The sequence below is a fragment of the Erythrolamprus reginae genome, chromosome 4 (assembly GCF_031021105.1).
Source record: "Erythrolamprus reginae isolate rEryReg1 chromosome 4, rEryReg1.hap1, whole genome shotgun sequence".
Taxonomy (NCBI): domain Eukaryota; kingdom Metazoa; phylum Chordata; class Lepidosauria; order Squamata; family Dipsadidae; genus Erythrolamprus; species Erythrolamprus reginae.
Window position 1 is genome coordinate 27628537 of NC_091953.1, and position 19094 is coordinate 27647630.

Consider the following 19094-nt stretch of genomic DNA (forward strand, 5'->3'; position numbering starts at 1 on the left):
AGATTGTGTTCACTAAGTCTCTCCTGATAAGTTTTATGCTTAAGACCTCCCACCATTCTTGTAGCCCGTCTTTGAACGCGTTCAATTTTGTCAATATCTTTTTGTAGGTGAGGTCACCAGAACTGAACACAGTATTCCAAATGTGGTCTCACCAGCGCTCTATACAGCGGGATCACAGTCTCCCTCTTCCTGCTTGTTATACCTCTAGCTATGCAGCCAAGCATCCTACTTGCTTTTCTTACCGCCCGACCACACTGTTCACCCATTTTGAGACTGTCAGAAATCACTACCCCTAAATCCTTCTCTTCTGAAGTTTTTGCTAACACAGAACTGCCTATACAATACTCAGATTGAGTACCAGCTTAACAGCCTATATGTTTGTTTCAACAACTGTATCAGTGAGAGCAGAGGGTGGGTGTCATCACCACTTGCAACCTTAATGGGCAAGCTCCAATACTGTCTTAACATATACAGCCTTTGTATGAAATTAAAAGATTTATTTGTTTGTTTGTTCAGCTTCTATGCTGCCCAATCCTGAAGGACTCAGGGCGACTTACAACAATAATAAAAATGCAATATAAATAGATACAAAGCGATAAAAAAGAAGTCGAATATTATTTAAAATGCATTATCTAAGATGCATTAAATTCTACAATACAATTCTGCTTTACAGAATATTCAGAAAAGATTCTGCTTTCTGACGTGTGATGCTGCCAGCTATCTCGGTGACAATCTGCGAGGAATTGGCTCAAAGTTTGTGAGCTCATCCCAGATGCTGACTTCATGTTCAGAATGTCCTACGCTTTTTGTAGATGCTGAAACCGTGAGTATATTTACATAAGCAATCACACAAAAGCAGCATGTTTATTAGAATTATGTGGATGAGTAATTTCATGATTTCTTTTCATGATCAGCATGTCTGTTCCCCTGAATATTTGTTCCCTGGATAATTAAAGATATGTTGCACATTATGGAGCATACAGCCTTTAATGCATAATTATATTTTATTTGTTTTTATTTATTTATTTGCATCCCATCATTATTATTATTTTTACAATTAACTGAAGGTGGCAAACATATCCAACCCACCTTTTTTTTCCATTTTCCTTATACAGTATTCCCTCGATTTTCGCAGGTTCAAACTTCGCGAAATGGCTATACCACGGTTTTTCAAAAAATATTAATTAAAAAATACTCCGCGGTTTTTTTTCTATACCACGTTTTTTCCCACCCGATGACGTCATATGTCATCACCAAGAGTCACTTCTCTCTCTCTTTCTCTTTCTTTCCTGTCATTCTCTGCTTCAATCATTTTCTCATTCCTCTTTTTTTCTCCCTTTTTCTATCATTTTTCTCTCTTTCTCTACCTTCCACTCTCCCCCCTCTTGCTCTCTCTCTCTTTCTCCCTCTCTCTCCCTCTCTGTGAGGCCGCAAAGATTGCTTTGAATGTCGGCTGCCCCCGGCCCCCTCGCCGCTACCGCCCGCCCGCCCGATCCACCCCTCTCACTGGCTTTCTTGGGACACGGGTCCTCCTGCAGCAGCGCTGGCGGCTACGGCTTCTCATCCTCTTCATTCGGCCGGTAGCCGCTCTGAGCGCTTTGAGAACGCCTGCCCCACCTCTCCTGCAGCCCCCTCGCTGATAGCTGGGACGAAAGCGCTCTCAGCTAAGGGACTGTGAGGGGGGCGGGGCGGGCATTCTCAAAGCGCTCAGAGCAGCTACCGGCCGAATGAAGAGGATGAGAAGCCGTAGCCGCCAGCGCTGCTGCAGGAGGACCCGTGTCCCAAGAAAGCCGGTGAGAGGGGTGGATCGGGCGGGCGGGCGGTAGCGGCGAGGGGGCCGGAGGCGCTGGGGGGGCGGGGGCAGCCGACATTCAAAGCAATCTTTGCCGGCCTCCGCACTTTCGTCGCTCCCCACCCTAATTTCAAGCCCGACTCCTTGAAAAAGGGTGCGTGGGGGTAATTTTTGGCTGTCCATAGCCAAAAATTGTGTTTTTACTTCCGCACCGCTATTTTGCGGAAATTCGACTTTCGCGGGCGGTCTTGGAACGTAACCCCCGCGAAAATCGAGGGAACACTGTAGCAACAAATCTGTGAGGTTGGTTGGGTTGAAATATTGCATTTCTTAACATTACTTTCCATAGCAAATTAACTGGCCCAAAGACACCCAACTGACTTTCATGCGTAAGGCAGAACTTGAACTGACTTCATCTTTCTAGCCAGATGCCTTAATCACCAAAATATGTTTTTATACTCATTACCATGTCACATTATAAATGGAAACTTTCATCACCAAAGTGCTACCTTTCAAATTCCAAAACATTTTCTTCATGAAGTAGGCTAAACTAGAGTCTGAAGATTAAATTGTGTCGCCTGGACTTATTTTTCTTGTTAGTTTGAGAACTTTTGTTGGTCACCAAAGCTGACCATTCATCCGTCAGAGTAAGTTAGTCAGGCAAAGAGTCCTTGGAATGTACCAACTGCTCCCACATCAACCTCAGGCATTTCTAAAGTGCTTTGTAATATGTCAGGGCAGATTCTCAGTCATCCAGGTAAAGTTGTCTGAAGATTGAGTCGTGACAACTGGACTTATTTTCTTGATTTTTGAGACGCTTCGCTGCTCATCCAAGTAGCTTCACCAATTGGAGCCAGTTAGTTAGGAGGAAAGGTTGGTGCAGGAGGAGTTCTTCTTGTGCCATATCAGTCATCAGTCGTTGACAATCGTGTTGGCGATCCTATGCAGGAGGTGTTGGTACATTCCTGCCTACTAACTGGCTGCAACTGATGAAGCTGTTTGGATGAGCAGTGAAACATTTGAAACCAACAAGAAAATAAATCTTAATTTCCATGAGCCTTTAGGTAACTTTAGCAGGATGTCTGAGAATTTATTTATTTATTTATTGGATTTGTATGCCGCCCCTCTCCGTGGACTCGGGGCGGCTAACAACAGTGATAAAAACAGCATGTAACAATCCAATACTAAAACAACTAAAAAACCCTTATTTATAAAACCAAACATACATACAAACATACCATGCGTAAATTGTAGAGGCCTAGGGGGAAAGAATATCTCAGTTCCACCATGCCTGACGGCAGAGGTGGGTTTTAAGGAGCTTACGAAAGGCGAGGAGGGTGGGGGCAATTCTAATCTCTGGGGGGAGTTGGTTCCAGAGGGCCGGGGCCGCCACAGAGAAGGCTCTTCCCCTGGGTCCCGCCAAACGACATTGTTTAGTCGACAGGACCCGGAGAAGGCCAACTCTGTGGGACCTAACTGGTCGCTGGGATTCGTGCAGCAGAAGGCAGTCCCGGAGATAATCTGATCCTCATCAGCTAGACCAGGCAGTTTCTCTGTAACATCTGATCTCACATGAAGCATTGTGCCTGAGACAAAGTCATTCTGCATGACCATTCTAGAGTTTAATTCTTATGGGATTGTCCCTGATGATTTTCATTACTCAATGAGAGCAATTTTTACCAGTCTTTGAAAGAAACAATGTTCACTGAAGCATCTTTATTTTTTTCCAGCTTCTCTCTTGTGGGCTTCTAGAGAAATTAAAGTTTAGTGTCTTAGAACTACAAGAATACTTGGATACATATAATAACAGAAAAGAAGCAACACTTTCTGTAAGCATGACCGTTATGTTTTGACTTATGTTGATTTTTGTCTTATTTTTAAATATAAAATCTGGAAGGAGATTAGTTCATCAGTAAGCCATTTCTTGGAGAACATAGTTAACACTGATGTATATTCATGACTTTCAGAATATACTGTATATTAATTATTTTAACTTTAAAAACTTAAACATTCTAGGAAGTAAACAAGATTTTAGGGATTGGAGTTGTCATAATGTGGATTACATTTGATTTAAGTTACAATGTAGTATCTACTACATTTTCATTCAAGAATTTTATATTCAGCACGGCAATGCATCTTTTCTTAGATTTATTCCAGAAAATATTTAGAAGTTCAGTTAAATGTATATTATCTCAAAGTATGATTTTTTTTAAATTGAAAGTTTATGTCTTCTGTGCTAATGCCTATATAAATATATGTGGGTGTGTACGTGTATGTATGTATGTAAACACATATATACATATATATTGTTTTTTACAAACAGTGGCTGGCAAACTGCAAGGCAACTTTTTCAGGGGGTTCAAGAGATGGGGTTATCACTTGTCAGCCAGGAGATTCAGAAGAAAAGGTAATAAAAACTCTGGCTATATGGTGGTTCTGGAGGAAGATTTTTGTGTGCCTTTTGTTAGTTTCAATTTCAGTCTAATACCATGGCAACTACGAAACTTAATATAAGCAGGTTCTGAATTATTCTCCTACATGCTGAAGATAAATTTATACTCCCATGTTTGTTTAAACATTGAAAAATCCCTTCTTTCTTCAGTCCCCATCTTAAAAATCATGGAAATTTATTAATTTAATTGCTGTGGCTTCCCATCTCAATCAAATGCCAATAATGGAAAAAGAAACAGGCATTTCTATGGAGGTTCTCAATCATTCAGATTATGGTTGTCCCAAAGGTGCTTTTTCAAGAGGCCACATGGCTTTCTGGTTTTTCTTTGAAGATGTTTCACTTCTCATCCAAGAAGCTTTTTGAATGAGAAGTGAAACGTCTTCAAAGAAAACCCAGAAAGTCGAATTGCGTTGGTTGTCTTCCAACAGCCATCCTCCAGCTGCTTCAAACGCTTTTTCAGGTTGTCCATATACATATGAAGTATAGAGATTAGTAACGAAAGGTCTCCTGCACTCAGAGGTGACCCAGGAAAGCCCGTTCAACAGATATAGCTGCCTCAACTTTAATGTCTTTGCAAAGAATCTCCGACATAAACACACACACACACACACACACACACCCCAGGGCCACTTCAAGGCAGTTAATTTATTTATAGCCGACAACTATATTCTGTATGTGTCAAATAAATTATATATTTTTATATATATAATTTTTTCTGTTAATTTTTTCCAAATCTCGGTAAAGGTATGGCTAGCTGACGAGACCAAAATAGCTTGAAATAGATCTATACTAGTCTTCCTTCCTTTTCATTATCAGCAAAAATATGTTACAGACAAACCGATGGAGGGAGGGAGGGAGGGAGGCAGGGATATAGATAGATAGATATAGATAGATACATATACATATATATATATGTCACATGTTTTTTGCTGAACTTGAAAATTAAGGGAGACTAAGATAGATCTATTTCGGCCTTATTTTGGCCTCATTAGCTAGCCATACCCTCACTGGGACTTGAACCTGCAACCTTTGCCTTGTAAGGCAGAGAATTAACCTCTAGGCTACAGTATCCAATCCCTTCAGCTCTGCACCAGGGAAGGGTTACATATTTTAGACAGAGATTTATATATCTGTCTTGGCATATTCAGGTCTTTTACTGTGTCATCTTTAGGCTGGTGTTTAAGGCTCCGTGCTAGGGCGAACTTATGGTTGTATAAACTCATACATTTGGGGATTTGTGTCCTGTTGTCATAGTCATTATATCCAAATACTTCAGTTTTAGCTAGTTTGTATAGGTGTAAATATTGCATTTATTAACATTACTTTCTATAACAAATTAATTAATGATTTTGTTTTCAAAAATGAAGTGCATATATAGCAAGAGAAAATCACTTAAGCAGGAAATCAATGGAGGAATAAACATCTCTCATTTCCTTAGTTTTTTTCTACAAAGCTTCAGAAATGTTTGCTTGGTAGGACGCTTTCTTTCTCCATTTCTTACAGTGATAGAGCATTGGTTCTATATGGTGGTCATTGGAGATTAGAGCCATTGATCTAGGAAAGATGGTCCCAGAGTAGATTGTTCCCACATACTGTATTCCTTATTGACAGCTGAATAGATATTTGAGAAAGAGCTTTCTTTAAATAGGTGACTTGTGCTACTTTTATTAGAAAAAAGAAATACTGTAACAGTAGTCCCTCACCTATCGCTGGTGTTACGTTCCAGACCTGGCCGTGATAGGTGAAATCCGCGATGGGGAATTTATCGACTGATAGTACTTATTTAAGTATTTATATTGTAATTGTTTGGTAAGTTTTCATTGTTTTAAGTGTTTATAAACCCTTCCCACACAGTATTTATTTTAGATACAGTATTTAAATACAGTATTTACAATTTTAGATTATTTTTTTTTTAAAAACCTGCCAATCGAGTTCGGCGGGCTGTTTAAATCTGCCGATCGACTTCCTCAGAAACCCGCGATGAAGTGAAGCCGCAGTAGGTGAAGTGCGGTATAGCGAGGGACTACTGTCTTACTTAGGTTCATGCTTCAAAGAAGCATCATATTCAGATTGGTATATAACATGTTCTAGTGCAAATACAGTTAGTTTTGTCAGCAGTTTAAATGTTACGGGCAATTTAATTTCTCAGCTATCCTAAGAATATATTCCTATACATTATCTTATTTTATATTTTAAAGATATCAATACATTAAAAATTATAGTTCAATTTATAAACGTCTTTCAGAAATAGGTTAACTACAGTTAACATTTACATTTAATATCTACAATACACAAGGGTTTTTATTAGAATCAGCAAGTATAAAATTGTACATACATTTTAGAGCTCCACAGAACCTTTTAAGCACAATATAGATGAGGTTGAGGTGGGGGGTAGCATTTTTAAAAAATGAATCATATTATTTTGTTTTTCTTTTATTTTTAGAAAGGTATATGCTGCATATTCTGTGATTGCTCCAAACGGATTACAACATACAGAAAATCTAATTTTTTTAATTTCTTTTTATTGTTTTCATAAGTACATATATCACATTTTGTTTGTTTAGTTTACAGATCTTGTCCAACTTTTTTACCTGTTACAATTGTTCTTAATTATGTTAGGTCTTATAAGTAATAGTATGCAATAAAGTACAGAATAAAATCTTTTTAAAAAAAAAAAAAATCTAACCATCTTTTTTTAAAAAAAAAAAATTTTTTTTAATTAAAATTAAAATGTGAGGGAGCTTGAAATCTCCTCCTAAACTGTAATAAGTACGGTGGCAGAGCATGCTGTTTAAACATCTGACAATGAATAGCCTACAAATAACTGGATCTGACCTCCTATTTCAAAAATAGGACAACCTTGCTTACCTCATATGTTTGCTTACCTCAACCCGCCTAAATATTGTTTGAAACTTGCATGATACTAAAAGAGCCTAATCAATTTGCATCCACAACTTTTAAAAATTTCTTAAAACGGAAATTTTAAGATTATGAAAACGTAGACTTCATAATTCTAATATTATGTCCTGTTTTTGTAACCTTTTCCTTCCAGTCTGTTGCATCTTGCTGGTGCAGATTTTGGAAATCACAAGTATATATTATTTGGCCAGTTTATAATCTTATCATGGGATTTGATTTTTTTTTCTTATGATCACTCTGCTCTATAAGAGAATTGCAATTATTGATTTGACAATTACGATTAAGATTTCTGAGCCATGCATGTTGTGTAGTTGATACATCTTGAATCACTTTAGCAACCCAAAATAAATTCTGCTAATTGTAGTAAGAGAGTAGTAGGAATGGCTGTGCTTTTCCAGTTGCATGCATTACACTGACCCTTTACTTTCTTTCCTTTCCTTTTTCCTGTACCATGCTTGCTGTGTAGCAAATGGAATCTCTTGCAGTAAGTTAAACATTCTTTTCATATTCTTTGTCCATTAAAGTATGGACTAATACACTGTTTTAACTCTTAGCATGTTTTCTCCCTTTTCACTTTCTTATTTATTCACTGGACAATCAATATTAAATCATTTGTTTTTATTTTATTTTACTGTACAGTTTCCCAAGTTCCTTGAATGGAGCTTTCTTTGCCTATAAATTCTGACCATGTCACATTTAACTCCAATTATTATATAAATTTTGTTTGAAAGTATATTAGCCTTCTTTAATTATCAGAGCACTCAGTTGCTTTTCTTCTGAATAAATCAAACTAATCGAATACTTTATTAAAGAAAGTTACTTATTTCCTGATCTCATCAGCCATCACTGCAGCAAGCTATTTTATATCAGAGGACTTATTTGTAGCCTTAATTGGTCATTTATCTGGAGGACCATATATCTAGTTATTACAAATTACAAATTCACTGCATAGGTTCATAATGCAAGAGAGAAATTCAACTACTTTTAAGTAGCTACTGTATAATGAGTTATCATTTTGTAACAAATGATAATCTACAACCACATGGATTGATATGACATTGAGTAACAGACTTTCAGAATTTACAGTAATCATTTGCAGTCACTTACAAAAGCTATAAGGCAATCATTCTGAATCTGTAGTCTGCAGATAAAACTATTACTTAAAGCTCTAAAGCTAGTATAAGTGCTTCTTCGAGTGGACACCAAAATAAAATTGCGTCCAGATCATACGATAGCATCAAATACTCACAAGATTTTTTTTACACCAAGTCTGTAAGATTTCAAGAGGGAATGTTAGTGAAACAAGAGTAATGATTCTAATACAATATTAGAGTTCCAAAGTTTCGTGTTTTTGGTTCATGTGGTGATGCTGAAGGCTTTCAATGAAAATAAAATGTTCTATATAAATGAAAAGTTTAAGGAACAGCTGCTATAATTTTTAAAGTTAGGGAATTACCATGAACATAAATAAACCATGTAACAAATATAGTTTAGAGTAAATGTTTTAATTTTAATTTACTTAGCTCAATTTAAGCAAGAGTTCCCATAAAAATATTTACCTATTCTCAATATCTGAGCCCATAATTTATTTATTTATTCAAAGGGTCAGTCATTCCATGAAAATATGAATGAATTACAATCCAGAACCCATTGTGCTATTTCACAATGAGCTATGTGTTTTACAATGAAATCAACTATGCGTTCTGCCACTGGGAAAGTTAATATTTCACCCTGTAACAATTATGTCTAAACTATATTTTTCCATAAGAATTTTTATAATAACCTATTTTCATAACCCATACTTTGAAATTCTGTTGTTTTAAGAACACATAGATAAGAATAGCCACAATATTTTGATAAAGACAAAACATTAAAATAAAATTAATAAAAATGGAAGAAAAGGCTTTGAAATTTCTTCTCATGGCCATATAAGAGAAGAAAAGGGAGAATATAGATGGATTAACTGTTTCCTATCACAATAAATTACAGTTTATGATCCCAGAACGTAGTTTCTGATACTACTTGAAGTAAAAGTACACCTTGCTGGTTTTTACATTTCATGTCAAATTAATTTGTAAAAGTAATGCACACTGTATTGAGATAAAATAGATGAAATGTTAGTCATTCTGGTAATATTAGCTTAATAAAAAGAAGTTCAGTTCTGGAGACCTCACCTACAAAAAGATATTGACAAAATTGAACGGGTCCAAAGACGGGCTACAAGAATGGTGGAAGGTCTTAAGCATAAAACGTATCAGGAAAGACTTAATGAACTCAATCTGTATAGTCTGGAGGACAGAAGGAAAAGGGGGGACCTGATCGAAACATTTAAATATGTTAAAGGGTTAAATAAGGTTCAGGAGGGAAGTGCTTTTAATAGGAAAGTGAACACAAGAACAAGGGGACACAATCTGAAGTTAGTTGGGGGAAAGATCAAAAGCAACGTAAGAAAATATTATTTCACTGAAAGAGTAGTAGATCCTTGGAACAAACTTCCAGCAGACGTGGTTGGTAAATCCACAGTAACTGAATTTAAACATGCCTGGGATAAACATATATCCATTGTAAGATAAAATACAGGAAATAGTATAAGGGCAGACTAGATGGACCATGAGGTCTTTTTCTGCCGTCAGTCTTCTATGTTTCTATGTTTCTAAGTTATGCAAGAGGAGATTCTGCATCGTAGATTTTAATAAGACTCAGCATTTCAAGTCCTACAAGATAGATCATCCTTATTAACTCCATATTACTTGGGAGTAAGAAAGTATGGCTTGCAACTGTTTTCATGGGAGTGGAAAAAATTATATCAAGGATAACTGATTTTAGGCCAGTGATGGTGAACCTTTTTTTCCCTCAGGTGCTGAAAGAGTGTGCACACCCAAAATTCTATACCTGGGGAGGGTGAAAACAGCTTCCCTCACTCCCCAGAGGCCCCCTGGAGGCCGGAAATGGCCTCTTTCTCAAGTTTTGGTGGGCCCAGTAGAGTCGTGTTTTGCCCTCCCCAGGCTCCAAATGCTTCCCTGAAGTTGGGGGAAGGTAAAAGTGCCCTCCCCCAACCCCTCTGAGGCTCTCTAGAAGCCAAAAACCCCCTCCCAGAGCCTCTGTGGGAGATCTGGGAGGGTTTTTTTTGGCTTCTAGAGAGCCTCTGAGGGGATGGGGGAGGGCACTTTTACCCTTTTACCCAGAAAACACATGCACATTGGAGCTGAACTAGGGCAACAGCTTGTGTGCCAGTAGATATGGCTCCGCGTGCCACCTGTGGCACCCGTGCCATATGTTCACCATCACTGCTTTATTTATTTATTTATTTATTGGATTTGTATGCTGCCCCTCTCCGTAGACTCGGGGCGGTTAACAACAGTGGTAAAAACAACATGTGACAATCCAATACTAAAACAACTAAAAACCCTTATTTTAAAACCAATCATACATACAAACATACCATACATAAATTGTAGAAGCCTAGGGGGAAAGAATATCTCAGTTCCCCCATGCCTGACAACAGAGGTGGGTTTTAAGAAGCTTACGAAAGGCAAGAAGGGTGGGAGCTATTCTAATCTCTGGGGGGAGTTGGTTACAGAGGGCCGGGGCCGCCACAGAGAAGGCTCTTCCCCTGGGTCCCGCCAAACGACATTGTTTAGTTGACGGGACCCGGAGAAGGCCCACTCTGTGGAACCTAATTGGTCGCTGGGATTCTAACTCATCATCAGCCTAAAGAAATATTAAAACAAATGATGTAGAAATAGCATAAGATACTCATAATACCTTTATATTGTTTTTTAATTCTTGAATTCTTAGTTTCTGTTGCAAAGCACATTATCGGAAAAATCCAAGCTGTCATCTTTTAATAGCAACTCTCTTTTCTACTATTGTTTTTTTTAGCAATTGGAACTGTGTCAGAGATTATATAAGCTGCATTTCCAGTTATTGTTACTTTTTCAGTCGTACTGTAAACTCATCGGACAAGTGCATGAAGTTAGTACAATGCCAGAGGTATGTAAGAAAAGACGAGAAGCAATTTTTCCTTGAATAATTGTTGTCATTACAGAAACATGGGGAAACTAGTGCCAATCACACTTCTATATTTTTATTGGGCCCTAAACACATTCTGGTCTGCAGATTAATAATAATAATAATTTATTAGATTTGTATGCCGCCCCTCTACGAAGACTCGGGGCGGCTCACAACAACGATAAAAACAATATTATAATGGCACAAATCTAATATTAAAAAACTAAAAACCTTATCATAATTAAAAACCAAACAGCACATACATACTAAACATAAATTATAATAAGCCTGGGGGAAAGATGTCTCAAATCCCCCATGCCTGGCGGTATAGGTGGGTCTTAAGTAGTTTACGGAAGACAAGGAGGGTGGGAGCAGTTCTAATCTCCGGGGGGAGTTGATTCCAGATTGTCTATTAAACACTCTCTTTTGAAATTATAAATGTATAAAACTTTAAAGCCTTTTGTTGATTTTATGAAAATGTCTCATTTTAAGAAAACAGTTAAATATTGTTTACATATATATTTTGCTTCTCTTTTATACAGAGAGAAAGCTAAAGTTAGTTTGCATACCTGATTTTCTCCCCACAGGAATGTTGAATAAAATAATGGCAAATAGTGTAATATCCCTCAGTTGCATTTCATGGCTGAGAAAATGACTAACTCAAGCTTATCCAATCCAATTTACATGCCTGAGAAAGAATTAGAACCTACAGCTCCTTGATTTTAGTCTAACATGTTAACCACACTGCCTTTCACCTGCATGTTTGTATTTTGTGAGACTGGAATAAATGGATTTTGAACCACATTAAACATGGTATCCCTTTAACTGATTACCTAAAGTCAGAGTAAAAGGCACTCTTTTTCAGTGGTTCTGTTTCTTTTTCTGGGAGTGGCTTCATGGTGTGGACTCTGCTTAGCTCCATGACTTCTGGATTATGAATCTTAGATTACACAGTATTGTTACCCTTGTATTTTTAACCTACTTTATACAGCCTACTCAATATAAATTGAGGTGGGGAAAACTGTATCAATATTTTTTTTTAATCTGAAATATCTCATAAAATGAAGTTGTTAAAGGACATTAAACTTCTTTCCCTTCTTTTTAGAATTAGGTGGGACATTTTAGATATTGACTTTATCACCATTCAAGCCACTAATTAACAATATGTTATTGTAGACTGCAGCTTATGGCTGTAATGATATATTAGTTGGTTTCACTAAAAGCAGTACTATTAAATTTAAAAGGCTGTACAGTATTGAGATGTATTTCAATTTAAACATCAATTCCTTCATGTTTGAAGTCAAGGCACCTCATCAACAATTCTTAACCTGCAGGTTACATTTTACACTTCTAGGTGGCTAGATTCTGTTCCATTTTGCACAAAAATAGGGCAAGAATACTAATTCCAAAGAAAATATTCTGTCATGAAATACCATTTAATAATTCCATGATTAGTGTTGGATTCTAACTTGAAGAATAAATACACAGTGGTACCTCTACTTAAGAACTTAATTTGTTCCGTGACCAGGTTCTTAAGTAGAAAAGTTTGTAAGTAGAAGCAATTTTTCCCATAGGAATCAATGTAAAAGCAAATAATGCGTGCAAACCCATTAGGAAAGAAATAAAAGCTCGGAATTTGGGTGGGAGGAGGAGGAGGAAGAAGAGGAAGAGGACAATCACTGCTGAAGGAAGAAGGTGAGGTGAGGGGAATAAAAAAAAATTCAAAACTTTAAGGCTTTGTAGCCAGCGCCTTTCCTTCACTGTGGTGACTCCTCGGTTTGGCTGAAGCCGAGTTTATTCGGCCCGGGCGAAGCGCCCCCTTTTGCCTTTCCGCACCCAGATGCTCCAGGAGGCAACCTCACGGCAGATGTGTGGGAGGCAGCGCAAGGGAGTCACCACAGCAAAGTGGTTAATTCCCTCTCCAAGCGCCCAGAGAAAGGAAAACGCTCTGTTCGCTCTGGGCTGCCCAGAGTGAAGGGAGTGTTTCTTTTCCCTGGGCATTGGCAGAAGTTTATTCCCTCTCCAAGCACCCAGAGAAAAGAAAACGTTTTGTTCGCTCTGGACTGCCAAAGCCTCCTTAGAAAACTGGCTGGGCCTTCGTGCCGCTTTCAAATTTCCTGTGAAATTTTTCTGGGCTCAGGTTTCTTAAGTAGAAAATGGTTCTTAAGAAGAGGCACAAAAAATCTTGAACACCCAGTTCTTATCTAGAAAAGTTCTTAAGAAGAGGCGTTCTTAAGTAGAGGTACCACTGTATAGCATTTAGATTACCCTAAGCCTATTTAAGAGTAGCCCGTATATGCTACATGCAGCTTACTGTAATACTATAGTTTCAGTATTAAAATTAGAGTAGGGAAGTCTTTTCTCACAGCCCCCAAACAATAACATAACACGGTGTAAGGGTCTGGAACAAGCCAGCTGAAGAACAAAATCCTTGTCATTATCATGCATTGATTTTGTAAACTGGACAAATATGGCACAAAAGAAGTAGATCTGCAGCCAAGCTGGGCAGGCTAAAAATAAATAATAAGATAGCATGAAGTAGCGTGGAAGATATAAATCTTATTTTAGAACAGTGGAATTACAATGCATGATTAAATGCTTAGCACATTTTATTTTGGTTAAAACAATCTTCTTAATAAATTCTTAAAGTTGGATTCATACTCAAATATTTGATTGAGTTTAATACAGTAAATAAAATTTTATTTTAATTAATATCTATTGTATTTTTTAAAAAGCAGGAATGAGTTTATGATATTCTTTAACTTGTAAAACACACTATAACACCCTATAAAACACCCCTGGTTTTATAATCAGGACAAAATGTACCAACTATACACTGCTCCAAAAAATAAAGGGAATACTTAAACAACACAAAATAACTCCAAGGAAATCAAACTTCTGTGAAATCAAACTATCCACTTAGGAAACAACACTGATTGACAATCAATTTCACATGCTGTTGTGCACATTCAACTTTGTACAGAACAAAGTATTCAATGAGAATATTTCATTCATTCAGATCTAAGATGTGTTGAGTGTTCCCTTTATTTTTTGGAGCAGTATATATTTCAATATATATTCTTAAATTAATTTTCATATGGGTAGTGCTCCTCCTAATTTAATTAATTCATCTGTTCTTGAATTTTGCATCTTTTTTATGGGAGGGGAAAATGTACCTTGGTGAAAATGATAGTTTTTTTTTCTTCCACAGCTGCTAAATATGTCACGAGAGCTGAGTGACTTAAAGAAAAATCTTAAGGAAGCTAGTGCTGCCATTGCACTTGATCCATTGATTATAGAAAGTAGTACCTCTGAACCCATGTTCACTTCTACAGAAATAGCTATTCAATTTATGCTAGAGTGTCTGAAAAACAATGAACTTGGAAAAGCTTTACACCAAATAAGAGAATGCAGGTACATTGGAATAGATTATATATATTTTATTTTCTCTGAAAAGCAGCTTTCAAATACTGTGTGTTTTTATTGAATAATACTGAATATTATTGCTGAATTTATATAGATGGATCCAGATTAAAGGGAGTCATTTCAATCTAATAACTGAGAAATAATTAAAAATTAATCAGGAATTTCTATATGCTTTTTTTAAATGTTATAATTTTGGAACACAGTCTATTATCAGTTTCCCTTGTTTAGAGAAATGAAGGTTCTGTATTGAAATGGAAAAAAAACTTGTCTTGATCACAAATTAAGTTTTGTATGTTGAAAGGAACCAAGTTCTAGTATGTTATGCCAACTTAGTGGTGAACATGCTGGTTTTGTCCACTAAACTATCTATGCTTTTCAAGCTTCTTTTGCATGGAATATATACATGAGATAGTACCAAAAGCAAAAGTACAAAAATATAAAGACCCCTAATCCAGCATATCTGTTAGCTTTGCCGGAAGCATTATCTTGTAAAACCCAATGGGTTCAATCACATAAGAAAGTGAACCTGCTTTATACAAAACCCAGGAATTGTAAAGTTACTTTACTAGCTAATAATAAAGCTTCTTTCTCCTCCTTCAAAAGAGAGAGACAAAACTTGAAGAGGAATCTTCTAAATGCACTGCAGTGCATATTGTAATTAATTCCTTAGCCCATGAAGGTTTTCCCCCTTCGTTTTATGACAATACTGTTTTTGGTGTTTTAGTTGTTGTTGTTGTTTTTACCTTTTTACATGTCTAGCCACAGAAATGAAGAAATGAGATTTCATTTCCGGATGACAAAATTAGAAAAGGACGTAGCACAAGATAAATGATGTATATCAAAACAAAGTAGTTAAACAATTAAGAATTTTGATTAAGAATTTGGTAATTGATATTACATTGTATTGTATTGCAATTTGAAGGTGAATTTGTTTTTCTGTAAGGTGTGGAGAAAAAAACCAAAACATGTATATACAGTACCACCACCCCAAAAGAAAGAAATAAGATTTCATATGCATTAAACAACATTTCAGTAGCATATCTTGTATTTTTGTTTCATTGTAGGAATTTATGGCCGAATGATATTTTTGGAAGCAGTTCCGATGATGAAGTCCAGACTCTACTGAATATTTACTTCCGGCACCAAACACTAGGGCAATCTGGCACTTATGCATTGGTAGGCTCTAACCAAAGCCTGACCGAAATCTGTACGAAGCTGATGGAGCTGAACATAGAAATTCGGGACATGATCCGGCGAGCTCAAAGCTACCGAGTGATCAATTCTTTTCTTCCAGATTCCAGTGTTTCTGGCACGAGTCTCTGACAAAAGTCTGGTGCCCCCTACCTCTTTCGGGCTGGGATTGCTTCCATGCTGGGATGAGATGGTTCAGTGCATTTTCAGCTTTACAAAAAGTTGGTCAAGTCACACTCAATCTTGTTACTTTTACAATGTTTTCCAAGAAAAGTTGGACAGTGTTTTCAGAGTGCAGTCATAATATAAGGACAAAGGTAGCGTCAAATCCTTTGTTCTGAACTACATACCCAAATTGCAAGGCAACTGCAATTCACTACTGAAGAAGTGACTTCCTTACATACCAAAGACTACTACACTGAGCAAGACTTTCTTTCTAGAAAATAGTTTTAGATATCAAAAGTGCAATCTCTCCTTCACTTGAGGATTTTTTTTTTTTTAGTTTTGTACATTTATTCCTTTGACCAAGTTATTAAAAAGGGGCAGAATGAAGCTAGCGACAGGATGCTGAAAGACTGTTGCTGTGAAAGCTGAGAGCCTCTGCATATGAAAGTTGTTGTAAAGGACTACAAATGTGCACTGTATTTAAATATGATTACTGTATCTTCTGATAGAGGAAAAAAATAAGCTGCTATAAGGTACATTTGATGTTGCTAGGCTACTGTCTTGGAAGGTACTAGATCCTATTTCAAGAGGTCTGTTATTAAGACCCAAGTACCTATGAATGGATGAAGATTTTTAAAAAAAAAGATTTTGGCTGCTTTTTACTAGAGAGTTGCTTTTATGTATATTTATATTAAGAATGCTGGTCTGGCATAAGTTGTCATTTTGTAGAAAAATATCACGTCTGATTTAAGTTCCTTTGAACTGGTACATGCATCTTTTAATTTTAATGTACATTTGGATTTTAACACTGAAATTATTAAGTACAGATCAGATTTACTTTCTATTTTCAAGTGGGGGGGGTTGCTTATTAGTAATATATGTTTTCTGGCGCTTTTTATTTTGCACTTACTGCTGTAAAGAGTTAAAATAAGTGCATGTAAGTTATTTGCACATTTGAGACACTTTTATTCCAACATTGTGTGTGTCGCTTATTCACCCTGTAAATACATTTAAAGGTTTTTGTGAATTTTCTTTTAATATTTTGATGATTACAGATCTCAAGTATAAAAGACTATATACATGTATGTGTACATACATGCAAACATACATATATCTATATACATACACATTAGCGTGTAAATGTACTAAATTGTAATGAGTTTATGCTATAATATATATATGGAAGCAATTCTATAAGAATATTTTGAAATCAGGTTCTTTTTCAGTTGGGCTTGAATCAACATGTAAATTAAATCCAACATTTATGTGCTCACTATGCATCCAAACATTAACCTGTACAAATTAATATAAGTTGAACAAAATCCCTTAAATTTAATGTATCCTTGCTCAACTAGTTCTCTCTAGCTAAGCTTTGTCAATCTGGCGTCTTCCAGAGATGTTGGGACTACTAATACCAGAATTTCTACATAGAGAATATACTGGAATTCTGGGACTTACAGTCCAAACAAGTGGGAAAGGAACCAGGCTGAAAGGGCTTCTGCGAATATATGAAAATTGATGGACTCCTCTTTCTCCCTTCCTCAAAACACTAATTTGAGCACATATTAGAAAAGCAAGGTATTAGTTTGAATTGTAATGGAAAAATCAAGCTGTAAGAAATATGTTATGCAAAATGTAAGTGTACTTATTCTGTAACACCACGATTGAGCAGATGGGCTCTATAGGTGTGAACCTCTTCCTGTTGGATTGTGCCACCTTTATTATAGAAGCCAATTTAAAATTTTGTTTCCTAAAAATGATTCAAACAGGAATTCAAATAGTATATCTCATATTCAGACTATAAAATCAACGTGTCATTTTGCTAAGTATATATCTTGGTTTCTTTTTCCCTATTGAGTTGAGAGACAAGCTTTATGCTTAGTGATTAAGGCCTACTACCATAACCATATGAATTTGGGGAGTATTAATGGGATATAAAATTATTTTTATTGCTTATAATCTTGTGTGGCAAGTCCGTGTCAGCTAACCCTCATGAAAGCTAACATGAAGTGCCTCTTTCACTGTGTGACTTGAGTGCTGCCCTACTCACTTAGTTACTATTCTCTTTAGAGGAATGCTTTGTAAGAGATTAACAGATGTTTCTGAGTGTTAGTAAACCTAATATAATTGAACGGATGAAGCTCATGTTTCTTCTTCATTGTGCTACTTACCAGCTCTTGTATAGCACAGGCTTAAACCATCATTTTCTGAAATGAAATATCAATCTAGGCATATGTACATACCGTATATCTAAGAACTATCATAATCATGATTAATTGAACCATGTTTGCAACTTCAGAACGTGTAGTTTTCAGTATAATATTGCTACTATTTTTATCACCCAAAACCCACTGAAAATAAGATGGAAGCTTTACTTAACTATCTATTTCCACATCTCCTTGCTAAAATGCAACAGAAATAGGGGGAAACTGCAACTACTCATGTTACTTTGCATCACTGTTTGAAATTGATATGAAAATATCAATTGCTTATGAAAAGTGGCCAAATCTTATCAAATTCTTCCTATTTTTACATTGGGTTGAAATCTATAGTGCTATGAAACTCAGTATGCCTCTGTTCTAATATAGGCCTATTCAGTCATTTTTGCAAATTAGTTTTGAGAGTAATGTCCCTCCTAGGACAAAAGCGCTAACATGTTAATAGTTTAACATGTGACACAAAATTCAAAGTAGTACATTCGGATTCTGATGTCTTATTAAATTAAAATACCGGAGTAAATTTAACTATCAGTATGCTCAAGTATTTTTTCAATAAGACAAGGCTATCTAATGATTCAGGAAGACTACTTTTTATGTGTTTTTTATTCCATTTGATTGTTACCCCATCATATAATCTATTACTTATTCTATTTTCCTTCAGTGATTTCAGACTTACTTTCATGTTTCTTTATAGAATGCTATAGTAGACATGAGAGTATACTACTCATATAGTAGACATGAAAGTATACTATAGTAGACATGAAAGTATACTACTGCTATAGTAGACATGAAAGTATACTACATCAAACTTCAATATGTTTAATACGATTCAGAATCCTGACACTGTATCACCGTTTCTACAAAAAGATTGCAGGGATATAGTATTGTTTGCAAGATTTAATCTGCCATGTAACATCCC

The 19094-nt window shown here is 36.2% G+C and overlaps 1 protein-coding gene across 5 annotated transcripts in view; it reads left to right on the top strand.

Annotated features, from left to right (window-relative positions):
* Window positions 1-18088, top strand: part of FRY (FRY microtubule binding protein) — a 232999-nt gene extending 214911 nt beyond the window's left edge. For 4 of the 5 annotated variants that reach the window (XM_070749879.1, XM_070749876.1, XM_070749877.1 and 1 more), the window contains 7 exons: window positions 674-823; window positions 3523-3621; window positions 4116-4199; window positions 7630-7647; window positions 11046-11156; window positions 14386-14588; window positions 15665-18088. In XM_070749879.1, the coding sequence (XP_070605980.1) occupies window positions 674-823; window positions 3523-3621; window positions 4116-4199; window positions 7630-7647; window positions 11046-11156; window positions 14386-14588; window positions 15665-15923 (924 nt within the window). In that variant the 3' untranslated portion in view covers window positions 15924-18088. The remainder of the gene's footprint in view (window positions 1-673; window positions 824-3522; window positions 3622-4115; window positions 4200-7629; window positions 7648-11045; window positions 11157-14385; window positions 14589-15664) is intronic. The other variant, XM_070749878.1, reaches the window with a different exon arrangement.
* The last annotated feature ends 1006 nt before the right edge of the window (window positions 18089-19094 follow it).